Source organism: Salmo salar, chromosome ssa06 (genome assembly GCF_905237065.1).
Source record: "Salmo salar chromosome ssa06, Ssal_v3.1, whole genome shotgun sequence".
Classification (NCBI taxonomy): domain Eukaryota; kingdom Metazoa; phylum Chordata; class Actinopteri; order Salmoniformes; family Salmonidae; genus Salmo; species Salmo salar.
In genome coordinates, this window is record NC_059447.1 from 32336173 (window position 1) to 32358795 (window position 22623).

At 42.1% G+C, this 22623-nt stretch overlaps 1 protein-coding gene across 1 annotated transcript in view; it reads right to left on the reverse strand.

The window, feature by feature from the left end:
• LOC106601405 (alpha-1,6-mannosylglycoprotein 6-beta-N-acetylglucosaminyltransferase B) overlaps positions 1 to 22623 on the reverse strand; it is a 76728-nt gene that overhangs the window by 18222 nt on the left and 35883 nt on the right. The window contains exons 8-9 of the mRNA XM_045720308.1: positions 21631 to 21800; positions 2540 to 2671 (exon numbers count right to left, since the gene is read on the reverse strand). Of these exons, the coding sequence (XP_045576264.1) occupies positions 2540 to 2671; positions 21631 to 21800 (302 nt within the window). The remainder of the gene's footprint in view (positions 1 to 2539; positions 2672 to 21630; positions 21801 to 22623) is intronic.

The window sequence follows — 22623 nt, forward strand, 5'->3', positions numbered from 1 at the left end:
GGGTGAGTCGAACATGGAGCATTGCTTTATCTCCCAGCTTCATCAGCTCTGCATATCCAGACTGAAGGAATCAAGGGATCTTATCAGATCTGGTTGATTTATCAGTGTCCTGCATCTCTAAGCAGTCTCCCTCCTGCAGAGGAAATTAAAGTATTAGCCTGCCAGACTGGGACAGTTGATACACATCAGCTAATCAAGTGACCTTGGATTGACACCGATGGGAATCCATGGTGAATTATTTCAGCAGCATGTACTGTCTGGGCCGGGACTGAGGGTCTCATAAAAGAGTCTTATAGGACCTCAAAGTAATCGCACAGTCGGATTTCTCCTGTGTCATCTATTCAAACATAATTCCACTGCTGCACAGATATCTGCCTGTAATGCAAATGATCCATGAGGCAAACACAATCATATTGGCATGTGGTCAGTCATCTTCATTAGGAGTTTCATTGTGTGATCGCAAACAATAGTGTGTGCACTACAAATATTGTGCTGTGTTTGCATGTCTCTATCACAGGAGGCTGCTGAGGGGAGAATGGCTCATAATAGTGGCTGGGAAAACGAGCAGATGGAATGGCATCATACACCTGCTAACCATGTCTTTGATGTATTTGATACCATTCCACTTATACCGCTCCAGTCATTAATACGAGCCCGTCCTCCACAGTTAAGATGCCGCCAACTTCATATGGTGTGTGTGTGTGTGTGTGTGTGTGTGTGTGTGTGTGTGTGTGTGTGTGTGTGTGTGTGTGTGTGTGTGTGTGTGTGTGTGCGCGCGCGCGCGCAGGGGCGTGAGACAGGGTTGGGTGGTATCCAGATTTGCATACCTTCATACCGTTCCTGTACCATACCGGGGTATACTGTATTACAGGCAGTGCACACAACGAGCTCTATTTATTTCCAAACGTACGTTTGATCCAGGACGGGATTGATTGTCTCTGCTGTAACCACAAAGTTTGATGTTGCAGGCTAGCCACTTCGCTAGCAAGTTAGCAAACCAAATGCATAGCTTAAGCCCTGAGCGAGATGCATGACTTCGCTTTCACACAGTCACACAAAGCATCTGTGCATGTGCACAGGTTCGCCTCACATTTTTGTCATGTGGTAGCCATGGGACAAAAACAGAGGAGAAGTTGAGACTCACCCTTCAAAGCTCTTAGTTGTCGTGGAAATTGACCACTATGCTGTATTCTTTCTGCATCTGTGACATATTAATGTCTCCCTTTAACTTATATTTATAAGCAGTGGGGTAGCACCCCCCCCCCCTCTCCCTCCCAAACTTTAGGGTGCACATGCAAGTGTGCTGATGTTTGAGTGCATGCATGTGTATAATGAGCTAAATGGAGGTTGTGGAACAGGAAATTGAATATGCAGCTAGGGACAAAACAGCAGACTGGAACACTACTCCACAGTATAATGGAATATAACAGAACAGATTTATCACACCCCAGACATATTAGTTACTCTCCAACCAAGAAATGGAAACATTATCATTTTCACAATCCTATCACTTAAAATTGTCCTGCAATAACTAGGACCAATAATTACATGTTTTATTTGCTTAAGTCGACTCTTTGCGGGCCTCTGGCAACTTCCTGTACATTGCAAAGTTCAAAATATATACAGAGAATTCAGGGGCTTTAAGCGGTGCCATTTCTCCACTGTGCTACTTAGCATTTCTATCAGTCAAACTGGGATTCATTATTTACCCAATTGATCGCTGTGTAGGCTCTCATGCAGATTCCCCCTGGAAGCGCTATGGTGACTCACAGGGGACCAACCAGCTGACCAAATACCAGCCAATAAGGGCAGCAGGCCAATAAGCCACTGATTAACCAGTACAACAGAAATGCCAGCAACAAAGAAACACTAGACAGTTTAACTTACGCATCATGGACAAGTTTGTTCCTCCTCCAGAAGGTAAGAGATAAAATTCATATTTGGCCCCGTTATCGTGCATAGTATATTCCATGCCTACACACACAGTAAGCACACACTCACAAAACACACATACAGTTGTGGTCAAATATTTTGGCACCCTTGCACGATTCACTATTTCTTCTGAAATAAGTAGACATTTAAAAAACCTTTGGTGTTCACACATGTATTTCTTTGATTTATAACTGCACAGGACCAAGAAAGAAAAAATCTAAACTGAAATTGAGATTTTTCTCTTCAAGTAAAAAAAGAAAAAATGGCCTGGACTATTGGCCTGGACTTACAAAATTCTAATTAATTTTGTTGGAGGTGAGTGATTCTCGTTTTTGTGTAATCTATCTCACCTATGGTAAGTTGCAGGTGCCTACAGGGTAAAGATTGCCATTCAACCAGTTTTGAAAAGAGAAATCAGAACATTGCTCCATTGCACTGCATTGTCAAGTGCAAGGGTGCTGATATATTTGACCGCAACTGTATATACATTTTATTTAACCAGGTAGGCTAGTTGAGAACAAGTTCTCATTTACAACTGCGACCTGGCCAAGATAAAGCAAAGCAGTGTGACACAGACAACAACAGAGTTACATAAAAACCCACTGACTTGTGCTTCCTCAGAGAGAGACCCATGTGCTGCCTCATCTGCTGCAGGCCATGGTAGTCCGTGTAGATGAGGTCAAAGGGCAGAGGTCCTGTCAGGGGGCAGCTTCCTCTTCCAGGGGGGACCCCAAGAAACCTGTACACACACGGCACACACAGAAGCTCAGTTTAGATACAGCAAACACATCACAACAACTTCATCACTGTACATACAGTACCAGTCAAAAGTTTGGACACACCTACTCCTTCAAAAGGTTTTTCTTTATTTTGACTATTTTCTACATTGTAGTATAATAGTGAAGACATCACAACTATGAAATAACACACATGGAATCATGTAGTAACCAAAAAAATTGTTAAACAAATCAAAATATATTTTATATTTGAGATTCTTCAAAGTAGCCACCCTTGGCCTTGATGACAGCTTTGCACACTCTTGTTATTTCATAGGTTTGATGTCTTCACATTTATTCTACAATGTAGAAAATAGTAAAAAGAAAGACAAACCCTTGAATGAGTAGGTGTGTCCAAACTTTTGACTGGTACTGTATATCCACTGTCAATATGAGAGGAATGTATATTAACAATCGACACAGAGAATAACAAGACTTGGAAAATAAATACTACACATTGTCCAGTTCCCGATAATGTAAGTAAGACTGTATATCCACACAATGAAGGGAACAAGACACAGTAAAAAGCAGCTGACATACTCTGTTCCTATAAAAAGCAGCTGACATACTCTGTTGCTGTAAAAAGCAGCTGACATACTCTGTTGCTGTAAAAAGCAGCTGACATACTCTGTTGCTGTAAAAAGCAGCTGACATACTCTGTTGCTGTAAAAAGCAGCTGACATACTCTGTTGCTGTAAAAAGCAGCTGACATACTCTGTTGCTGTAAAAAGCAGCTGACATACTCTGTTGCTGTAAAAAGCAGCTGACATACTCTGTTCCTATAAAAAGCAGCTGACATACTCTGTTGCTGTAAAAAGCAGCTGACATACTCTGTTGCTGTAAAAAGCAGCTGACATACTCTGTTGCTGTAAAAAGCAGCTGACATACTCTGTTCCTATAAAAAGCAGCTGACATACTCTGTTCCTATAAAAAGCAGCTGACATACTCTGTTCCTATAAAAAGCAGCTGACATACTCTGTTCCTATAAAAAGCAGCTGACATACTATGTTCCTATAAAAAGCAGCTGACATACTCTGTTCCTATAAAAAGCAGCTGACATACTCTGTTCCTATAAAAAGCAGCTGACATACTATGTTGCTGTAAAAAGCTGAAATGCCTTAAGGGGGGTAATTCCAATGCTCTGAAATGGCCTGGAAGTTTCCATAAATGTTGTGTGCCATCTCCCAAGTGGTGTGTGTGAGAGAGAGCTGGGGAGCCCCAGCCGTCAGAGCTCCCAGCTCTAGTCACATCAACTAAATGTGTCTGGTGTAAGGGGAATGATACCAGAAGTCTGATAGGTGGAGATGCAGAAATGGGTCAGAGAATGTTCCTAATTCAGACACTGCTTTGCCACTCGCTCTATGTGCAATTAGTAGAGAAATGAAAGAAAAGGTATGTGTTGCCGTGAGCAATAAAACAAGCAATGCATCTCAGCTCACCTCAAGAGGCCTAAGCTTTTTAGACTTTCCACACTAAAAACGGTATTATCATGAAAACAATCATTTGCTTGCCAAAATACAAACAAACACATATGAATTTATTTCCCTTCGTAAAACCTTCTCTACACCAGCCACATGGCTCGGAAAAACACCTGCAGTCTTTGTAAAATATCCAAAGGGATTTCAAATAAATGTTTCAAACCAGAGGTTGGACCCTGCCTGTTATTCACATATTCTGATGTCTGTCACCACAATATTACCTGACTCTCTCATATGAGTGACTCTCTCAATAACCACTGGTGTTGTTGATTATTAAGCCATGTCAGTGACCCACAATCACCTCAGAGAGATAACGGATAGGCAGGCAGTATGTACAGGGATATCTAAACACTTGATTTACCATATCATTGCTGTCCGTAATGCATGGCTGAGTAGGGAGAAGCTTCCAAATGACACCCTGTGGAAGAGGTAGTGAGGCATTGGAATGAAAATGACAGCTATCTGCCTCCTATCCAGACTTTAATCTCTCTGGCTGTCAGAAATGCACACAGTTCTGCAGCTACCACTTATGCTAATGACCGTAACACCAAGAATTGGAGTCCAGAAAATTGGCCACTCGTTACAATTTCCAGAAATAGCTGGGGGAAAACAATAATGACAGAGTCTTTGTGTTCTCTGACTGACTGTGAGACAGTCTAAGTTTTGTTATTCAGCTTAGGAGCCTCAAATCAAGCACCACACACACACACTGACATTAGTCCAGGATACAAGGTAAACATGTTAATTGCAGGTCTTGATTAATTCCTCCGGATTCCACTTTACAGAGTGGCTGGGTTTCTAATGTTGGAGTGTTCTTCAGATGCAGTGAGATTGCACTAGTCAGCAGCCAGAGTAATTGCTTCCCTTTGCTAGAGCCGAAGTTTCAGGAGGCTGTCAGAGACAAAATGGCCCCTGCAATCAAACGGTTTTCAGCTGAATTATGTCTGCCTCTAAATTATAAGATTTTTTTGTGATTGCACAGCAGACGGGAATATTGTCAACACATTGCCTTCTGAAAGGGAGATGGACAGCCTCTGTGGGAGAGGAAATGTAATTGCAGAGGTAGACAGGGAGAGCAGTTCTGTAAATGGCATGGTATAAGCAGAGATAATGGTAGCTAAAAGATGAGATGTTATCCACCTCAAAATTCAGTGTAACTTATTTTTATACTATCAAACTAGTTGAGTTTGTTGAATAGTTGAATTTTACCCAGATCTGATCCATACAGCACAACACGTTTGTCAATAATGTGCATTCTGTACACAAAATCTTGTTGATACATATTAACCTGATTGCACAATTTCCAGGCTAAGTTGTATAGATCTATGTAGATGAAGGATGACAGTGTTTGTGTGACTCAACTGTGGTTGATTTAGATGCTTTGCTGTGTGGTCTTCTGAATGTGTTCGTGCTCACAGCTGTTCTAGCGGGGCTTTGCAATAAACAGCAGAAAGGCTTAGACTGCTACTGTATAAACAGTGTGAATAAACAGACACAAACAGTCAACACACACACACACACACCTGCAAATAAAAGCTATCGATTTTTCTTTTGTTTGCTCAACTGATTTAGTCGGAATTGCAAACTGGTGGAAACGGGCACGGTAGAATGTTCCTCTGCAGTAGATTTGATAATGAGCAGAGAGTCTTTGTCAGCCGTCACTGCTTTAGACTAGAGCTTCATCAGTCAATTGTATAAAGGCTTACAAAAACAAAAGGGGTCTTCACTCAAAAGTGGATTCAATTCTCTTTGCCTGCACCACACTCAAGAATACATAGCACTAGTCAAGCCACTTGTATGGATGTATGCCTGTGTGTGCATCCAAACAGCACCCAAACACAAACCTTGTACACTTCACCGGACTGAAATGAATCTGATTGCAGTGTGGGCCTGCATAGTAACCCAAAGACCTACAGTAAACTCATACCCTGTGTCTGGCATTCAAATAACTCAACTTAGACAGTTTGCATTTTTGTCGGGTAGTGTCATGTTTTACTATTGGAAATGAACACGTCAGGCTTAATTTCAAGCAAGACTGCTCCTAAATGGGGTGATTTGCCTCCACTGTGGTCTATTGTGGCAAACTTTCACTCCCAAAATGGCAATGGCATGCCTCACCCTTCTGTGTGTGTGTGTGTGTGTGTGTGTGTGTGTGTGTGTGTGTGTGTGTGTGTGTGTGTGTGTGTGTATATATATATATATATATATATATATATATATAGAGGGATTTGCTATTTGCTCTGTATTTTATTTATTAAGGACAGATATACTGTAGCAAAGTCAGCATGGTCAATCTAATACACCCCCACAAAGGAAGTGAAGGAGCTGCAAGACATTCTCTCACCTTGAAAAGCTAGAGAGGTAATTTAACCTCACCATGGCTCAAGCAGTGGCATACCTACCTTCCCTGGGGGCAACAGTAGATTTAACAATATACAGCTTTCTATTCTATTTTCTATTATGACACACGTAGTGTATCTGACAGCAACACACTGTTCTAAACACTGTTGCTTCACCTGTGTATAGTGCCTTGTGTCATGTAAAAATCTTCCCTGCGTGAAAAAGTTCCCAATCGTTCTGATGGCGACGTCATGTTGTAACATTCCGTACAGCGTCATAATGTTCCCAGTTTAAGAATTAAAAGGCTGAGATCGTTCGGATGTCTCTCTAACACACCCATGACACCTTGCAGCAGTTCAGACAGGTGGAACTCATCCCGCTCATCCCAACTAACCCACTGAAAAGTGGCATTTACAACCTTGAATATCACATTTAATTTAATTGTATTAGTCACATGCTTCGTAAACAACAGGTGTGGACAACAGTGAAATGCTTACCTTCCCAACAACGCAGAGAGAAAGAAAATAGTGAAATAATAGAAAAGTAAAACACGTAATAATACAAGTAATAATAAATACACAATGAGTAACAACTTGGCTATATACACAGTACCGAGTTGATGTGCAGGGGTACGAGGTAACTGAGGTAGATATTTAAATATAAACTAGGAATAAAAAACAGATAAACAGTAGCAGAAGCATATGTGATAAGTAAAAGTTCAATGCAGATAGTTAAATAGTTAACCACATTGCTACCCAGACTAACTATTTAGCAGTCTTATGGCTTGGGGGGTAGAAGCTATTCAGGGTCCTGTTGTTTCCAAACTTGGTGCATCAGTACAGCTTGCAGTGCGGTAGCAGAGAGAACAGTCTATGACTTGGATGTCTTGAGTCTTTGGCAATTTTTAGGGCTTTCCACTGACACCGCCTGGTATAGTGGTCCTGGATGGCAGCTAGCTCGGGTCCAGCGATGTACTGGCCTGTAAGCACTACCCTCTTGTCATGACGTTGGCCTCTTTGAGTACAGGGAGGACAGTTGACCCCCTCCCCCCCCTTTGCACCATCCCCCAACCTACCTTCCCCAACCCAGTCCCTGTGTGAAGGAGTGGTAAAATTCCAGGAGAGTCTCTGGCCACATGGCCCATAGAGAGACACAGGAAATTCTTCCAACTCACAGAATTGGGGAGCCAAGCGACATTTGTGTTCTGGAGAAGGTATGGAAGACTGGTGAAGAATCCAGCTACGAACTGGTCCGCTTGGTACAATTTTGTGATACTCAGAAGAGACAATATAGCCATATTACCATAAAACGGTTTATATAATAGCCTCAGCCTTGAGACTTGCATCCACATGGTTGTATAGAATGTATTAATAAGGATAAAGCTATTTGTAATACATTGAGATGCTATGTACTGATGTTAATGTGATAGAATTATATTTCTGTACCAAGTTTAACTCAGTCATCGGCACGCCCCCAGGGACACAGACAGGACCAGGCGTCATTTGACAAGCCTGTTCTATGTTCACTATAAAACCCAACCTGATTTACTTGTCTAACAGACCCGGCCTCCACTCCATTGCGAGTTGGCCAATAGGTTTGACCATCCAAGTACTCTACTGAAAGTGAACTATACCACGTGGTTAACTTTTAGACTATTGATACCGACAGAATAAGAACAAGTCTTTGATATTAATTATTAGTCTGCAGCTAAGTAAATTATATCATTGAACGCGAAGACCAACGAAACATCCATTCTATGACGACATTAATGAATGTCGCTTTGAAAGATCCATTCTAACCGAGAGAGAGAGAGAGAACTCTCCATCAGAACGACGCGCCAACAAGGATCCCGACGACACACTGAGCGTAAATATATATTGATTGCAATTGTTCTCAAATGAGTGAGCGTTCATGTGCAAAGGATTAGCATGTCAATTGTTAATATTAATGAACTGTGTACCTCCTCAGCTGAACATTTTATGACCCATTGTTAACAAGACACCAGCCATGCCTGTTTTAGCCCACTAGGGCACATTACTCTACCAATTCTTTGTGATGATAATTACTGTTTGTATACTTTATGTGAATTACTTAGTTTAGTAAATAAATGATTTTAAGACAATTGATGTATGGATGACTCTTAGTAAAGACTGGGTTCGTGCAGATACAACAATTTACGACGTTTGGAATGAGACTGGACGCGAGGTAAAATACACCATTTAAACCAGAAGATAATCGGCCTATACTATAATAGAATATAATGTTATAATATAGGAAAGTTATATTAGGAAAATTATAACTTTGTAATCTGAATATTTTCCTTGGTGCCCCGATCTCCTAGTTAATTACAATTAAACGATGAATCAGTTTGATCGCGTGATAATAATTACAGGGAGTTAATTGATAAACATGTCTTCAGTTTAATGGTACCCCAAAGACACGACACTCTGTAGCGCCTTATAGTCGGGTGCCAAGCAGTTGCAATACCAGGTGGTGATGCAGCCAGTCAAGATGCTCTCAATGGTGCAGCTCTAGAACTTTCTAAGGATCTGAGGACCCATGCCAAATCTTTTCAGCCTCCTGGGGGGAAGAGGTATTGTCGTGCCCTCCTCACGACTGGGTTGGTGTGTGTGAACCAGGATATATCCTTAGCTATGTGGACACCGAGGGACTTGAAGTTCTCCACTACAAGCCCCGTTGATGTGAATGGGGGCGTGCACAGCCCTCCATTTCCTGTAGTCCACAATAAGCTCATTTGTCTTGCTGACATTGAGTGAGAGGTTGGTCTCCTGGCACCACACTGCCAAGTCTCTGACCTCCTCCCTATAGGTTCTCATCATCGTCAGTGATCAGGCCTACCACCGTTGTGTCTCCAAAAAACATAATGATGGTGTTGGAGTCATGTGCAGCCACACAGTTGTGGGTGAACAGGGAGTACAGGAGTGGACTAAGCATGCATCCCTGAGGGGCCCCCGTGTTGAGGGTCAGCGTGGTGGATGTGTTGTTGCTTACCCTCACCGCCTGGGGAGGCCTGTCAGGAAGTCCATGATCCAGTTGCAGAGAGAGGTGTTCAATCCCAGGGTCCTTAGCAATGAGCTTGGAAGGCACTTTGGTCTTGAATGCTAAGCTGTAGTCAATGAACAGCATTCTCACATAGGTGTTCCTCTTGCACAGGTGGGAAAGGGCAGTGTGGAGTGCAATAGAGATTCCGTCATCTGTGGATCTGTTGAGGCGGTATGGAAATTAGAGTAGATCCAAGGTGTCTGGGATGGTGTTGATGTGAGCCATGACCAGCCAAGCATTTCATGGCTACAGATGTGAGTGCTAAGGGCGATAGTCATTTAGACAGGTTACCTTGGGGTTCTTGGGCACAGGTATGGTGGTCTGCTTGAAATATGTATGTATTACAGACTGGGTCAGAGAGTGGCTGAAAATGTCAGTGAAGACACTTGCCAACTGGTCAACACATGCTCCGAGTATGCATCCTGGTAATCCATTTGGCCCTGCGGCCTTGTGAATGTTAACCTGTTTAAAGGTCTTACTCACATTGGCTACGGAGTGAGTAATCACACAGTTGGCACACTGAGCGTAAATATATATATTGATTGCAATTGTTCCCGAATGAGTGAGCGTTCATGTGCAAAGGTTTAGCATTTCAATTGTTCATATTTATCAACTCTGTAGTGTCTTCTCCGCTGCCCCCACCGCCCCTTTTGTCTAACAACCCGCCATGCCGGTTTAGCCCACTAGGGCACATTCTTCTATCATTTCCTTGTAACCATATCTGTTTGTTTTGCATTTCTGTTGAATTATTTAGTTTAGTAAATAAATTATTTTAAGACAATTGATGTATGGATGACTCATAGTGAAGACTGGGTTCATGCAGATAACCAACAATTTATGACGTTTGGAATGAGACTGACGAGGTAAAGAATACGTCATTAACCTCGACGGTCGCCTAGGATAGGGGGCGCCACAGCGCATTTTGAAAAAAAATTGTGCCCATTTTAACCTGTTAGGGCTAGGGGGCAGTATTGACACAGCCGGATAAAAAACGTACCCGATTTAATCTGGTTACTACTCCTGCCCAGTAACTAGAATATGCATATAATTATTGGCTTTGGATAGAAAACACCCTAAAGTTTCTAAAACTGTTTGAATGGTGTCTGTGAGTATAACAGAACTCATATGGCAGGCCAAAACCTGAGAAGATTCCATGCAGGAAGTGGCTTGTCTGACAAATTGTGTTTCATCTTGTCTCTTTTTATTGAAGACTGAGGATCTTTGCAATAACGTGACACTTTCTACGGCTCCCATAGGCTCTCAGAGCCCGGGAAAAAGCTGAACGATATTGAGGCAGGCTCTGGCTGAAACACTTTATCGCGTTTGGCAAGTGGCCGATCAGAGTACTATGGGCTTAGGCGCGTGCCCGAGTCGACCGAATGCTTTATTTTCTTTCGTCTGTTTACCTAAACACAGATTCCCGGTCGGAATATTATCGCTTTTTTATGAGAAAAATGGCATAAAAATTGATTTTAAACAGCGGTTGACATGTTTCGAAGTATGGTAATGGAATATTTAGAATATTTTTGTCACGAATTGCGCCATGCTCGTCACCCTTATTTACCCTTTCGGATAGTGTCTTGAACGCACGAACAAAACGCCGCTGTTTGGATATAACTATGGATTATTTTGAACCAAACCAACATTTGTTATTGAAGTAGAAGTCCTGGGAGTGCATTCTGACGAAGACAGCAAAGGTAATAACATTTTTCTTATAGTAAATCTGACTTTGATGAGTGTTAAACTTGCTGGGTGTCTAAATAGCTAGCCCTGTGATGCCGGGCTATCTACTGAGAATATTGCATAATGTGCTTTCACCGAAAAGCTATTTTAAAATCGGACATATCGAGTGCATAGAGGAGTTCTGTATCTATAATTCTTAAAATAATTGTTATGCTTTTTGTGAACGTTTATCGTGAGTAATTTAGTAAATTCACCGGCAGTGTTCGGTGGGAATGCTAGTCACATGCTAGTCACATGCTAATGTAAAAAGCTGTTTTTTGATATAAATATGAACTTGATTGAACAAAACATGCATGTATTGTATAACATAATGTCCTAGGGTTGTCATCTGATGAAGATCATCAAAGGTTAGTGCTACATTTAGCTGTGGTTTGGGTTTATGTGACATTATATGCTAGCTTGAAAAATGGGTGTCTGATTATTTCTGGCTGGGTACTCTGCTGACATAATCTAATGTTCTGCTTTCGTTGTAAAGCCTTTTTGAAATCGGACATTGTGGTTAGATTAACGAGAGTATTGTCTTTAAAATGGTGTAAAATAGTCATATGTTTGAAAAATTGAAGTTTTTGCATTTTTGAGGAATTTGAATAACGCGCCACGGGATTACACTGGCTGTTGAGTAGGTGGGACGCAAGCGTCCCACCTAGCCCATAGAGGTTAAACGGCCTACTACTCAAACTCAGAAGCTAGGATATGCATATAATTAATACTTGTGGATAGAAAACACCCTAAAGTTTCTAAAACTGTTTGAATGGTGTCTGTGAGTATAACAGAACTCATATGGCAGTCAAAACCCCGAGACAGATTGAAACAGGAAGTGGAATTCTGAATTGCGAACTCAACTTCATCACGTTGCCTATTAATCACACCGCGAGCTATGGTTCATTGAGCACTTCCTATTGCTTCCACTAGATGTCCCCAGTCTTTACAAAGTGATTTGAGTCTCCTACTGTGAAAACTGACAGAATGACACGCTGTGGAACGTGGTCACACGGAGAGGGCCATCACCATTATGACGCCAGCGCCCCTGGTTACCCTCCCCTTTCGAAACGTTTTGAAACACAATGCAATCGTCCTCCTCGAATCTTATTGGAGCTCTGGTTGAAAAAGGCCCTAAAGATTTATGTTATACAACGTTTGACATGTTTGAACGAACCTAAATAAGAAAAAAATGCATTTTGTTGAAAGAGTAGCCCCGCGCACGTCGGAACTTTTGGTGCAGCCTTCAGAACGTGCTAACAACAACAAGCTAATGGAACATAAAGGATTAACTTTTTCTAACGAAAATACATTTGTTGTGGACCTGGGATTCCTGGAAGTGCCTAAGGATGAAGATAATCAAAGGTAAGGGATTATTGACAATAGTATACAAGACTAGATTTGATATGCGATTGTTCAAAGATGGCTAGCCTATTGCTATTGCTAGCCTATTGTTCTGAGTATCGCATCCCCTTTTATCGCAAAGTGTGATTACCCAGTAAAGTTATTTTTAAATCTGGCATTACAGGTGCTTTCAAGAGATATTCATCTATAAATCTTAGAATGACAATATTACATTTTAAAAATGTTTTCGAATAGTAATTTAGTAAATTGTAGCGCTGTTTCATCGGATGCATTTGAGGGAAAATAGTTAGTCAACGTTACGCACCGATGTAAAATGCTGTTTTTATATATAAATATGAACTTTATCGAACAAAAGAATGCATGTATTGTGTAACATGATGTCCTAGGTGTGTCATCTGATGAAGATTGTCAAAGGTTAGTGCTGCATTTAGCTGTTTTTTGGTTATTTGTGATGCATGTGGTTGGTCGGAAAATGGCTATGTGGCTACTTTTACGATATACTCCTCTAACATAATCTAATGTTTTGCTTTTGCTGTAAAGCCTTTTTGAAATCGGACAACGTGCTTCGATTCAGGAGACGTGTATCTATAAAACGATATAATTTGAAGAAAAAAAATTGAAAAAAAAAAACGATTACATTTTCTTATGCTAATGGCGATAGGATTTTTTGCTGGATGTCCGGAGGCTGCACAGGGGTTAAATCTGAAGACTCAGAGATCAGATTTTATGATATCTGAAAGTTATATTAGGAAAATTATAACTTAAAATCTGAATATTTTCCTTGGTGCCCCGACCTCCTAGTTAATTACAGTTACACGATTAATCAGTTTAATCGCGTAATAATAATTACAGAGAGTTATTTGATAAACATGTCTTCAGTTTAATGATGCCAAAGACACGACAGAGGAGATGTGTTGCCTGATAGGTAGGTCTCCATCTGGTGACTGAGGTGGTGTGTTGCCTGATAGGTAGGTCTCCATTGCAACTGTTCTCTTTAAAGTCTGTCTTCTATTCCGTTGGTTACATTTCCATTGCCTTCTCTTGTTTCTTTGTTCTCGCTTTGTAAGCTCAGAGATAGATTTCACTTCTCCATTCTCTTTTTTCTTCCAGTATCTCTCCCTGTCTTTTTGCAGCTGTTCCTGGTATCGTATAGGATCATTTTTTATTTTGTTTCTATATGTCTGTGACCTCTGTGTTGTTTTATGTGGCATCGTCTAAAAATAAAGACAAATACTACTTAGTTTTCAACTTGTGCACACCTTGGAGCATTTACTAGATTCAATTAATTTAAAACATGATTAAATAAGCCAAAATAAAAAAAGTTAAGTAAAATCGAGTAAGATAATGGATGTGTCATTTCCACCACACTTATGTTTGTGATGGAAATGACTGTGATGGAAATGTTACTTCTACTGTTTCTGGAGAAAATTGACAGACTGCTTAGCATGCTTTGGTTAGTATTACAGCTAGCATATCATTTACACTAAATACCTCAAATATAAAAAAAATTCAAAAGTTCTACCACAAATGAAAGAAATTATAGCCTGTTTGGAAATGACTGACAATTAAAATATTCTCTACACAAGCAATATTTACCTCAATTTTTCTTCAACTTCTGGACATCACATCTGGAATAACTGTCCACTGCAGCCATTTCCTTCAGTGTTACAATGTTTCCATGGTAACTAAATTAACATTCTCTTGAAAAAAACTTTATTAATGAGGAATTTGTCCTCGGTGGTGGAAATGACACCACTGCCAAAGGACAGGTATATTTTGTGTAAAGGGCATACTCACAATAAATATTGATATAGATTTTATTTAATTGACTCTTTCTGTAGTATATACCATTATATAATGTGTAATTATTAATGTTTTCTCATTGAAAAACATAGTAGAAGCTTAAAAGTCTGGGTCAGGGACAAGGGCAAAATAGTGATATTGAGGTATAAAATGCATCTGAAAAGTAGCTAAAATACTTGATATAGAGGTGTTTAAAAAAGTATGGGGTGGTTCCAGTGTGAACTTAACATACAAATATTTGTATTTGTTTAATTTTTTATAAAATCCCCAAAATTGACCCGAGGACATAGAAGTGCCCGTAGTTGCAGAAATACCCACCTACGTAAATACGGTCACTGTGGGGACGTCGTTGTGCACTTATTAATGAAGCCGGTGACTGATGTGGTAAACTTCTCAATGCCATCAGATAAATCCCGGAACATATTCCAGTCTGTGCTAGCAAAACAGTCCTGTAGCTTAGCATCCGCTTCACCGAACACTTCCGTATTGAGCACATCACTGGTACTTCCTGTTTGAGTTTTTATTTAAAGCATGAATCGGGAGGATTGAGTTATGGTCAGATTAGCCAAATGGAGGGTGAGGGAGAGATTTGTATGTGTTTCTGTGTGTGGAGTAAAGGTGATCTAGAGTTCTTTTGCCTCTAGTTGCACAAGTGACATGCTGGTAGAAATTAGGTAAGAGGGATTTCAGTTTTCCTGCATTAAAATCACTGGCCACTAGGAGCACTGCTTCTGGATGAGCATTTTCTTGTTTGCTTATGGCCCTATACAGCTTGTGAAGTGTGGTCTTAATGCCAGCATTGGTTTGATGTGGTAAATAGACAGCTATGAAAAAGATAGGTGAAAACTCTCTTGCTAAAGAGAGTTTATAGCTTATCATGAGATATTCTTACTCAGGCGAGCAGAATCCTTAATATTACAGATCGCGCGCCAACTGTTGTTAACGAAGAGACACGCACCTCCCCCTTTGAGCTTACCCGACGCTGATGTTCTGTCCTGCCGATGCATAGAAAAAACAGCTAGATGTATATTGTCCATGTCCTAGTTCAGCCACAACTCTGAGAAAGACCGTATATTATAGTTCTTCAGGTCCCGTTGATAGTATAGTCTCGAACGGAACTCTTCCAGTTTGTTCTCCAATAGAACGGAGGTACTGTATTTATTAGAACGTATAAAACAGTAATTTAAGGGATAGATCAGATAAAAGATGTGGTGTGATAATGTGAGAACAAATGTTTAATAATTACAAAGTGCATTATGTGACTCCATGAAGCAGTATTGCACACAAATGCACTAAATCTGCTGTGTTCAGGGCTTTAATTGGATATATGCAAATCCCTGCAAACTTGGAGAGAACAGGGGGATTACATTTGCAGTTATGGAGCTGAAAATGAGCAGCAGTTGAATAAAAAGCAACACATGCACGCACGTGCACACGAACAAACACACCGAGTCTGACGCACAAACTAGAGGAAAGACATCGGCAGCTGACAGTCCTGCTGTGAGTTCGGCAGGAGTGCGAGAGAGTAGGTGAAGAAAGGGGGAGAGATGGAGAGAGAAGGAGCGGAAGAAGAGAGGAGGGGAGGATGGACTGGCACCCCATAAGAAAAGAACCAGCTACATGCACCAGGCCATCTTGGTGTATCCCACTGAGTGGACTGGCCACCTGCACCGTGCTGCCAGATATCAGAGAGAGAACCTTATACAGTAGCTGAGCAGAAGTCTATCTCACAGAGAGGAGGAAGTCAGATGGTGAGGAGAATTGGCCCGTGGCAGATGCCGTGCCACATTCACAGGAAGGAGGCCAGGGTGGGGCCATGGGGTGCAGAGGGCTCAGTGTGGAAGAAAAGGAAACGGGCAGAGAGAGGGTAGTGGCAGCGTGGAGACCTGCTTGGCAGAATAGAGCCAGGCATAGTAATGAGCCAGTTGAGAGAGTTGGGCATAAGAGACTGAGACGCTGCCTCCGTCAACAACAAAAGCACAGCTTCCTCTTAATGTGGAACACCCACTTGTTATGCTATTTCCGCACTTTTATTCACTGATTGCTTATTGTTAGTGTTAAATGTCGACCGCCCACTTTTTGGCTCTGTACAGTCAGTCCTGTGAATCAAAACCTCAATGTGGAGAAGATTGAGTGGAGCTAGCAGATACTACTGCAGCTACTGAGAACTGTGTTTGGCCTCTCCTGCTCCATGTCTACTGCAGGATATATACAGTATATAACGGGTGTTCATATTTGGTCCTATTTTACAAAATACAGGGTGTGTCCAATTAAATGTCACAATGTTCAAGTGACAAAAGAAACGTCCTCTCACTGTCAACTGCGTTCATTTTCTTAACATGTGTAAATATTTTTATGAACATAACAAAATTCAACAACTGAGACATAAACTGAACAAGTTCCACAGACATGTGACTACCAGAAATTGAATAATGTGTCCCTGAACAAAGGGGGGGTCAAAATCAAAAGTAACAGTCAGTATCTGGTGTGGCCACCAGCTGCATTAAGTACTGCAGTGCATCTCTACCTCATGGACTGTACCAGATTTGCCAGTTCTTGCTGTGAGATGTTACCCCACTCTTCCACCAAGGCACCTGCAAGTTCCCGGACATTTCTGGGGGGAATGGCCCTAGCCCTCACCCTCCGATCCAACATGTCCCAGACATGCTCAATGGGATTGAGATCTGGGCTCTTCGCTGGCCATGGCAGAACACTGACATTCCTGTCTTGCAGGAAATCACACACAGAACGAGCAGTATGGCTGGTGGCATTGTCATGCTGGAGGGTCATGTCAGGATGAGCCTGCAGGAAGAGTACCACATGAGGGAGGAGGATGTCTTCCCTTTAACGCACAGCATTGAGATTGCCTGCAATGACAACAAGCTCAGTCCGATGATGCTGTGACACACCACCCCAGACCATGACGGACCCTCCACCTCCAAATCAATCCCGCTCCAGAATATAGGCCTCGGTGTAATGCCTCCTTGCAGCATGCCTAAGGCACGTTCACGCAGATGAGCAGGGACCCTGGGCACCCTTCTTTTGGTGTTTTTCAGAGTCAGTAGAAAGGCCTCTTTAGTGTCCTATGTTTTCATAACTGTGACCTTAATTGCCTACCGTCTGCAAGCTGTTAGTGTCTTAACGACCGTTCCACAGGTGCATGTTGATTCATTGATTATGGTTCATTGAACAAGCATGGGAAATAGTGGTTAAACCCTGTTCAATTAAGATCTGTGAAGTTATTTGGATTTATACGAATTATCTTTGAAAGACAGGGTCCTGAAAAATTGACATTTCTTTTTTTGCTGAGTTTATAATACAACATATAGTTGAGGAAACTAGCAGCGATTGCAATATCTTGCATCCATATGTTGTTTACAGTAGCGATTCAAACTGGATGAAAACTGACATGCAACACTCAAAAACACACCATGTAGTCCTTTGGTCTCAATCTCATTTAGGCATCACGCTACGACTCTTGGATGAAGTTGAATCCCTCTCGCTGCAGCTAAATCATGTCACATGATTCTATCATGTTATCGTGCCGTGACCCAAATGCTTTGATTACTGCAAGCGATAAAAATCTGCTCTCAACTGTGATTCTGTAAAAGTGCTGCGCACTGCAACATATTGTAAACACACAGCAGTCTATTTTTAACAAGGCTGCTTTAGTTTGGCTTTTCAAAGCCGAGAAACAAAAGCACATCGTTGGAAAGGCTGGAGGGTGAGAGAGCGCAGTAGCACTTGCAGGCACAAAAAGCAGCCCCCATTCTGGAAGCCTAGTCAGCCTCAAAGGGTGATTTGATAGGGGTAAAACGACAGGGAGAGTTATGTTTCTTAGTGCCTCCTTCCCATACACATAGTGGCTGTGCTCTTATCGATGCTACCTCTGATTCCAGATCAGTTTGAACCTACTCGTCATTTATTGCACGGCTCTATCACGCTTCTGATTGGACTCGTGCTGAGGGTTCAAATGATGTATGTTCCTCATATTGTGATTGGTCTCTCTCTCTCTCTCTCTCTCTCTCTCTCTCTCTCTCTCTCTCTCTCTCTCTCTCTCTCTCTCTCTCTCTCTCTCTCTCTCTCTCTCTCTCTCTCTCTCTCTCTCTCTCTCTCTCTCTCTCTCTCTCTCTCTCTCTCTCTCTCTCTCTCTCTCTCTCTCTCTCTCTCTCTCTCTCTCTCTCTCTCTCTCTCTCTCTCTCTCTCTCTCTCTCTCTCTCTCTCTGAGGGTGGAGGACAGAGTCTGTGTGGGTGGAGACAGACAGAGCTGCTGTAGCAGGGGGGGTTCTCAGTATTCTCCTGGTCCTGTCGTCACTGCAGAGCCAGCCAGCTCTGTCAGGCTGCTATCACCTCCCTCTCCACTCTCCCTTTTCTCCTCCTCAGGTGTTGATAACCCATGCTCTGGTGCTGGCTAATTACTCATGTCGCACTGGGAGGAACAGGGGGGAGATCCCCTAGAGGAAGTGACAGCTGTCTGCACTGCTCGGCTAACCGCCACAGGGCACCTTTTAGCACATGTGATGCTGTTCCCAACAAATATGATGTTACAACCACTAAGGCTCCCCCTTCAATTAACCTCACCTCCCTTGACAGAGACTGGAGCCTCATCACTTCCTCCCATCCCCACTCTCAGCCTAGTGACTCATCTGCCCGTCAAGGCAACACAGCAGAGAAAGAGGGTGACCAATAATGGGATGTTTACATTTTTTAAATGTTAGTCATTTAGCAGACGCTCTTAAGTGACTTACAATGGTGAGGGCATACAGTACATTTTCATACTTTTGTTTTCATACTCTAACATAGAAAAACACACTGCACCATCCCAAACTACTACCACAACTTGACCAACCGCAACAGAAAAATGGGCTTACATTAATCATGAACATTTACAGATGGAACAGTCCTTGGAGAATGTCTTTTCAAGCGGTTTTTCTGTGCGAAGGCGGACTTGATGAATCTGGCTGCATGCAGAGGAGCGTCCTCCTCTCTGTCCAGAAATATCACAAAAAATATACCAAAGCAGCTTAGTTAAGCATCTGCAAGCGATGTGAGCCAGAAGCTTATACCGAGAAAAAAAGGCTCTCAGCTAAAGGAACGAGTGGAACAGAGACATCTGAATAAAAAAAAGAGTGTATGAAAAAAAGAGAGCCAGAGGACTAGTCCATAAAGCTGGCAGGGGAAGTGACAAATGAGAAATAATTACAACCACTCAAGCAAACTGCTTTGTCTCATCCAAACCACCAGGTACTGTAGCTACTACTAATCTATATCTAACTTAGAGTAGTAGTAGCTACAGTATCTGGTGGTTTGGATGAAACCAAGCAACCCATGATCTGCAAAACAACAATATCAACCATCGTCCTCTTATAACAGCCGCTGTAGACCATGGGATATTAGGATGACATGTTTCCCAGGCTGAGTGGGCGAGATAGGAGGATGAAATCTAAATAGATACAACCCTGGAGGAATCTGTGGGAGCACAAACCATATAGCAATCTGTCAACTTAATAGTGAGAGAGAGAGAGTGTGTGAGAGAGGGAGGTAGAGACGGAGAGAAATGTCTGATTTCCTATTCATTAATGTTCCTGGAAAGGAATTTATTGGACATTCAGCATCTCTTTTATTGGCCAATTTGAGAAGATAGGATCATAAAAAGAGAGTGGGAAATGTACTGCGTCTCTTTTCTCTGTGAGAAAAAGGGGGAAATGGTCTGTCTGATAAATCCAATAGGCTCCAATTTCAACCTTCTATTATATTTTCTCCAAGGCTGCACATTCCATTTCCTGACAAATAGAGAGCTGCATGGGCCTTACAGTAGACCATCACATATACCAATAAACAAACACACTAGAACACACACACACAAAGAGCATTTCAACCTTCGGAAACAGAGCCTAACATGGCTTTAGCACAGCTACAATTTGTTTCTGATTGACAATTACTGTCAGTCTCATGCGGTTTCATCAACATTCACAAGACACATTCCCCGTGGTGACTGAATGCAGTAATTCAATACTCCATGACACCAATTAGTGAGGTAAATAATAGCGTGGGCAGAAGAGGCAGAATCCCATCCGCTCTCACTGATCTCCAGTCTACCCTTATCAAAGCTGCTTTCTTCAAAACTCCAATTTGAGATCACAGGGAAGCTCTAAGTCTTCAGTGCAGCTCTAACTCTGACGCTTCCCCACAGTGAGGAATATGTGTTCAATAACAGAAGCCACACCATATGCTGCTGCCTGTCCAATTTCTCTCAGCCTCACGTCTGCACTGGCAGGAATCGACAATATCCGATATCTCCAGTCCGACTTAAACACTGCAATTTTGACCAGGCCGGGTGAAACTGGGAACGGGTAAAAGATAAAAGGAGAGGCAGGGACTGGGTCCTCCAAGACATTTATGGCATTTACTCCCAGATTGAACCATCTGCTCTCTTAACTCCAGCAGTCACACCTGGCCGATTTGAAAATCAATAGCGTTATCTTTTCAGATGGATAAATAAAGCCTTGGTTAGACAGAATGTTGCTCTGTGGCCCAGCCAGCCACTGCTATCAGTCTGGGGTCAGTGAGCTGGAAGAGGAACACATAAACGCTGTCTGTCTGGGGTCAGTGAGCTGGGAGAGGAACACACACTGTCTGTCTGGCGGGAACTCCAGTCCACAGGGAGACAGGAAGCTTATCAGGGTGAGACCAAATGTGACCAAACACACTGCGTGGGAATGAACCCTGAGATGGGCTGCCTTATACATGGTTACACATCACCTAAAAAGGTAAGACGGTATAAATAGAGATGTGTTTATAAGATATGTATGACATGAGTGCCAGAGAAATAAGCTTGTTTGTTCACCCAAATGTGTGTGCAAAAAAAATATCATGTCACAGCAAATCACATGACTCTCAATAAATACATGTCACAGGACTAGAGCATTCCTGAGGGGATTAAGAATTGACAGAACAGTTAGAATGGCCATAGCACGGTTCTCCCTGGAGCTATCCATGGTGCTGAAAAAGTCCTTTCTCATGCATGACTTTATATACTCTGAGCCAGAGGAAGTTGTTCTGAACCACTAGACTCTGTCTGACCACTGTGATAGGTCCCATCCTTACATATAGATATAGACATAGATAGAATATGACATCATCTGACTCACCCCTGCAGCTCCTTGAGCGAGACAGAGATTTTGAGGTTGTGTCCCAGGACGTGCAGGGCTGTGAGGATGTCGGCCCACTGGACCATCTCCCCCAGAGGACCTCCCTTCAGGACCTTGGGGCTGAACACGTCCCCTGACTCCTCTGTCAGGAAGCCTACGTGCACCAGGATCTGAGAAACAAACGGAGGGTTGAGGGGTTGGAACCATAGGGTTGAAGAGTTTCCAGTCTCATTCTGATGAGCTCCCAACTAATAGGACTGATCCATGGTTCTTATCCATAGCTCTCTCTATTAGCTTCATTCATGTCTGTACATCTCAGATCACCCCAAACCACTGGTCCTGGAATAGAGATGAATGGAGATAAGAGAGATGAATTGCAACAAACTGAATATTTATGCTAAAAGATAGGAAGAATAATAATGCAAGCCATGAAACATTCATCCCCAAGCAAATCTTGGAAAACACCATTTTTGAATCTGGAATCTGAATAGTGATTGACCTGCTGAAGATAATTAATATGCCTAATGGTACAAGACTGTTTTAATTGCTGATGGGAGAGGATGGGACTTCCAGCCTGTTAACTGTGTAATGAAATCAGACTGTGTGTAATGAAATCAGACTGTGTGATTTCTCAACAGATGGCAGCCTTTAATTCTTCCCCAGTTACTTTTGACTCACAAAACTTTCTCATCTTACTTCTAAAAGGTAAAGTAGCTAACCACTCTGGGGTTCGTGCTCCAAACTAGTTCAACCATTCTCACTAAAGATGGGAGAAAAAGAAGGACACAGTGAAGGCAGCCAACACAGACCCATTGAATATTGCACAATGCAGGGAAATTGCTAGAGGACAAGATGACTGCACAGTGCACACTCAATACAAAGAGGGAAATCGATGACAATGAATTGCGATTTATTGCTCTGCTTTCGTTAAGAGTGGACGCAACATACAGTGGGGGGAAAAAGTATTTGATCCCCTGCTGATTTTGTACGTTT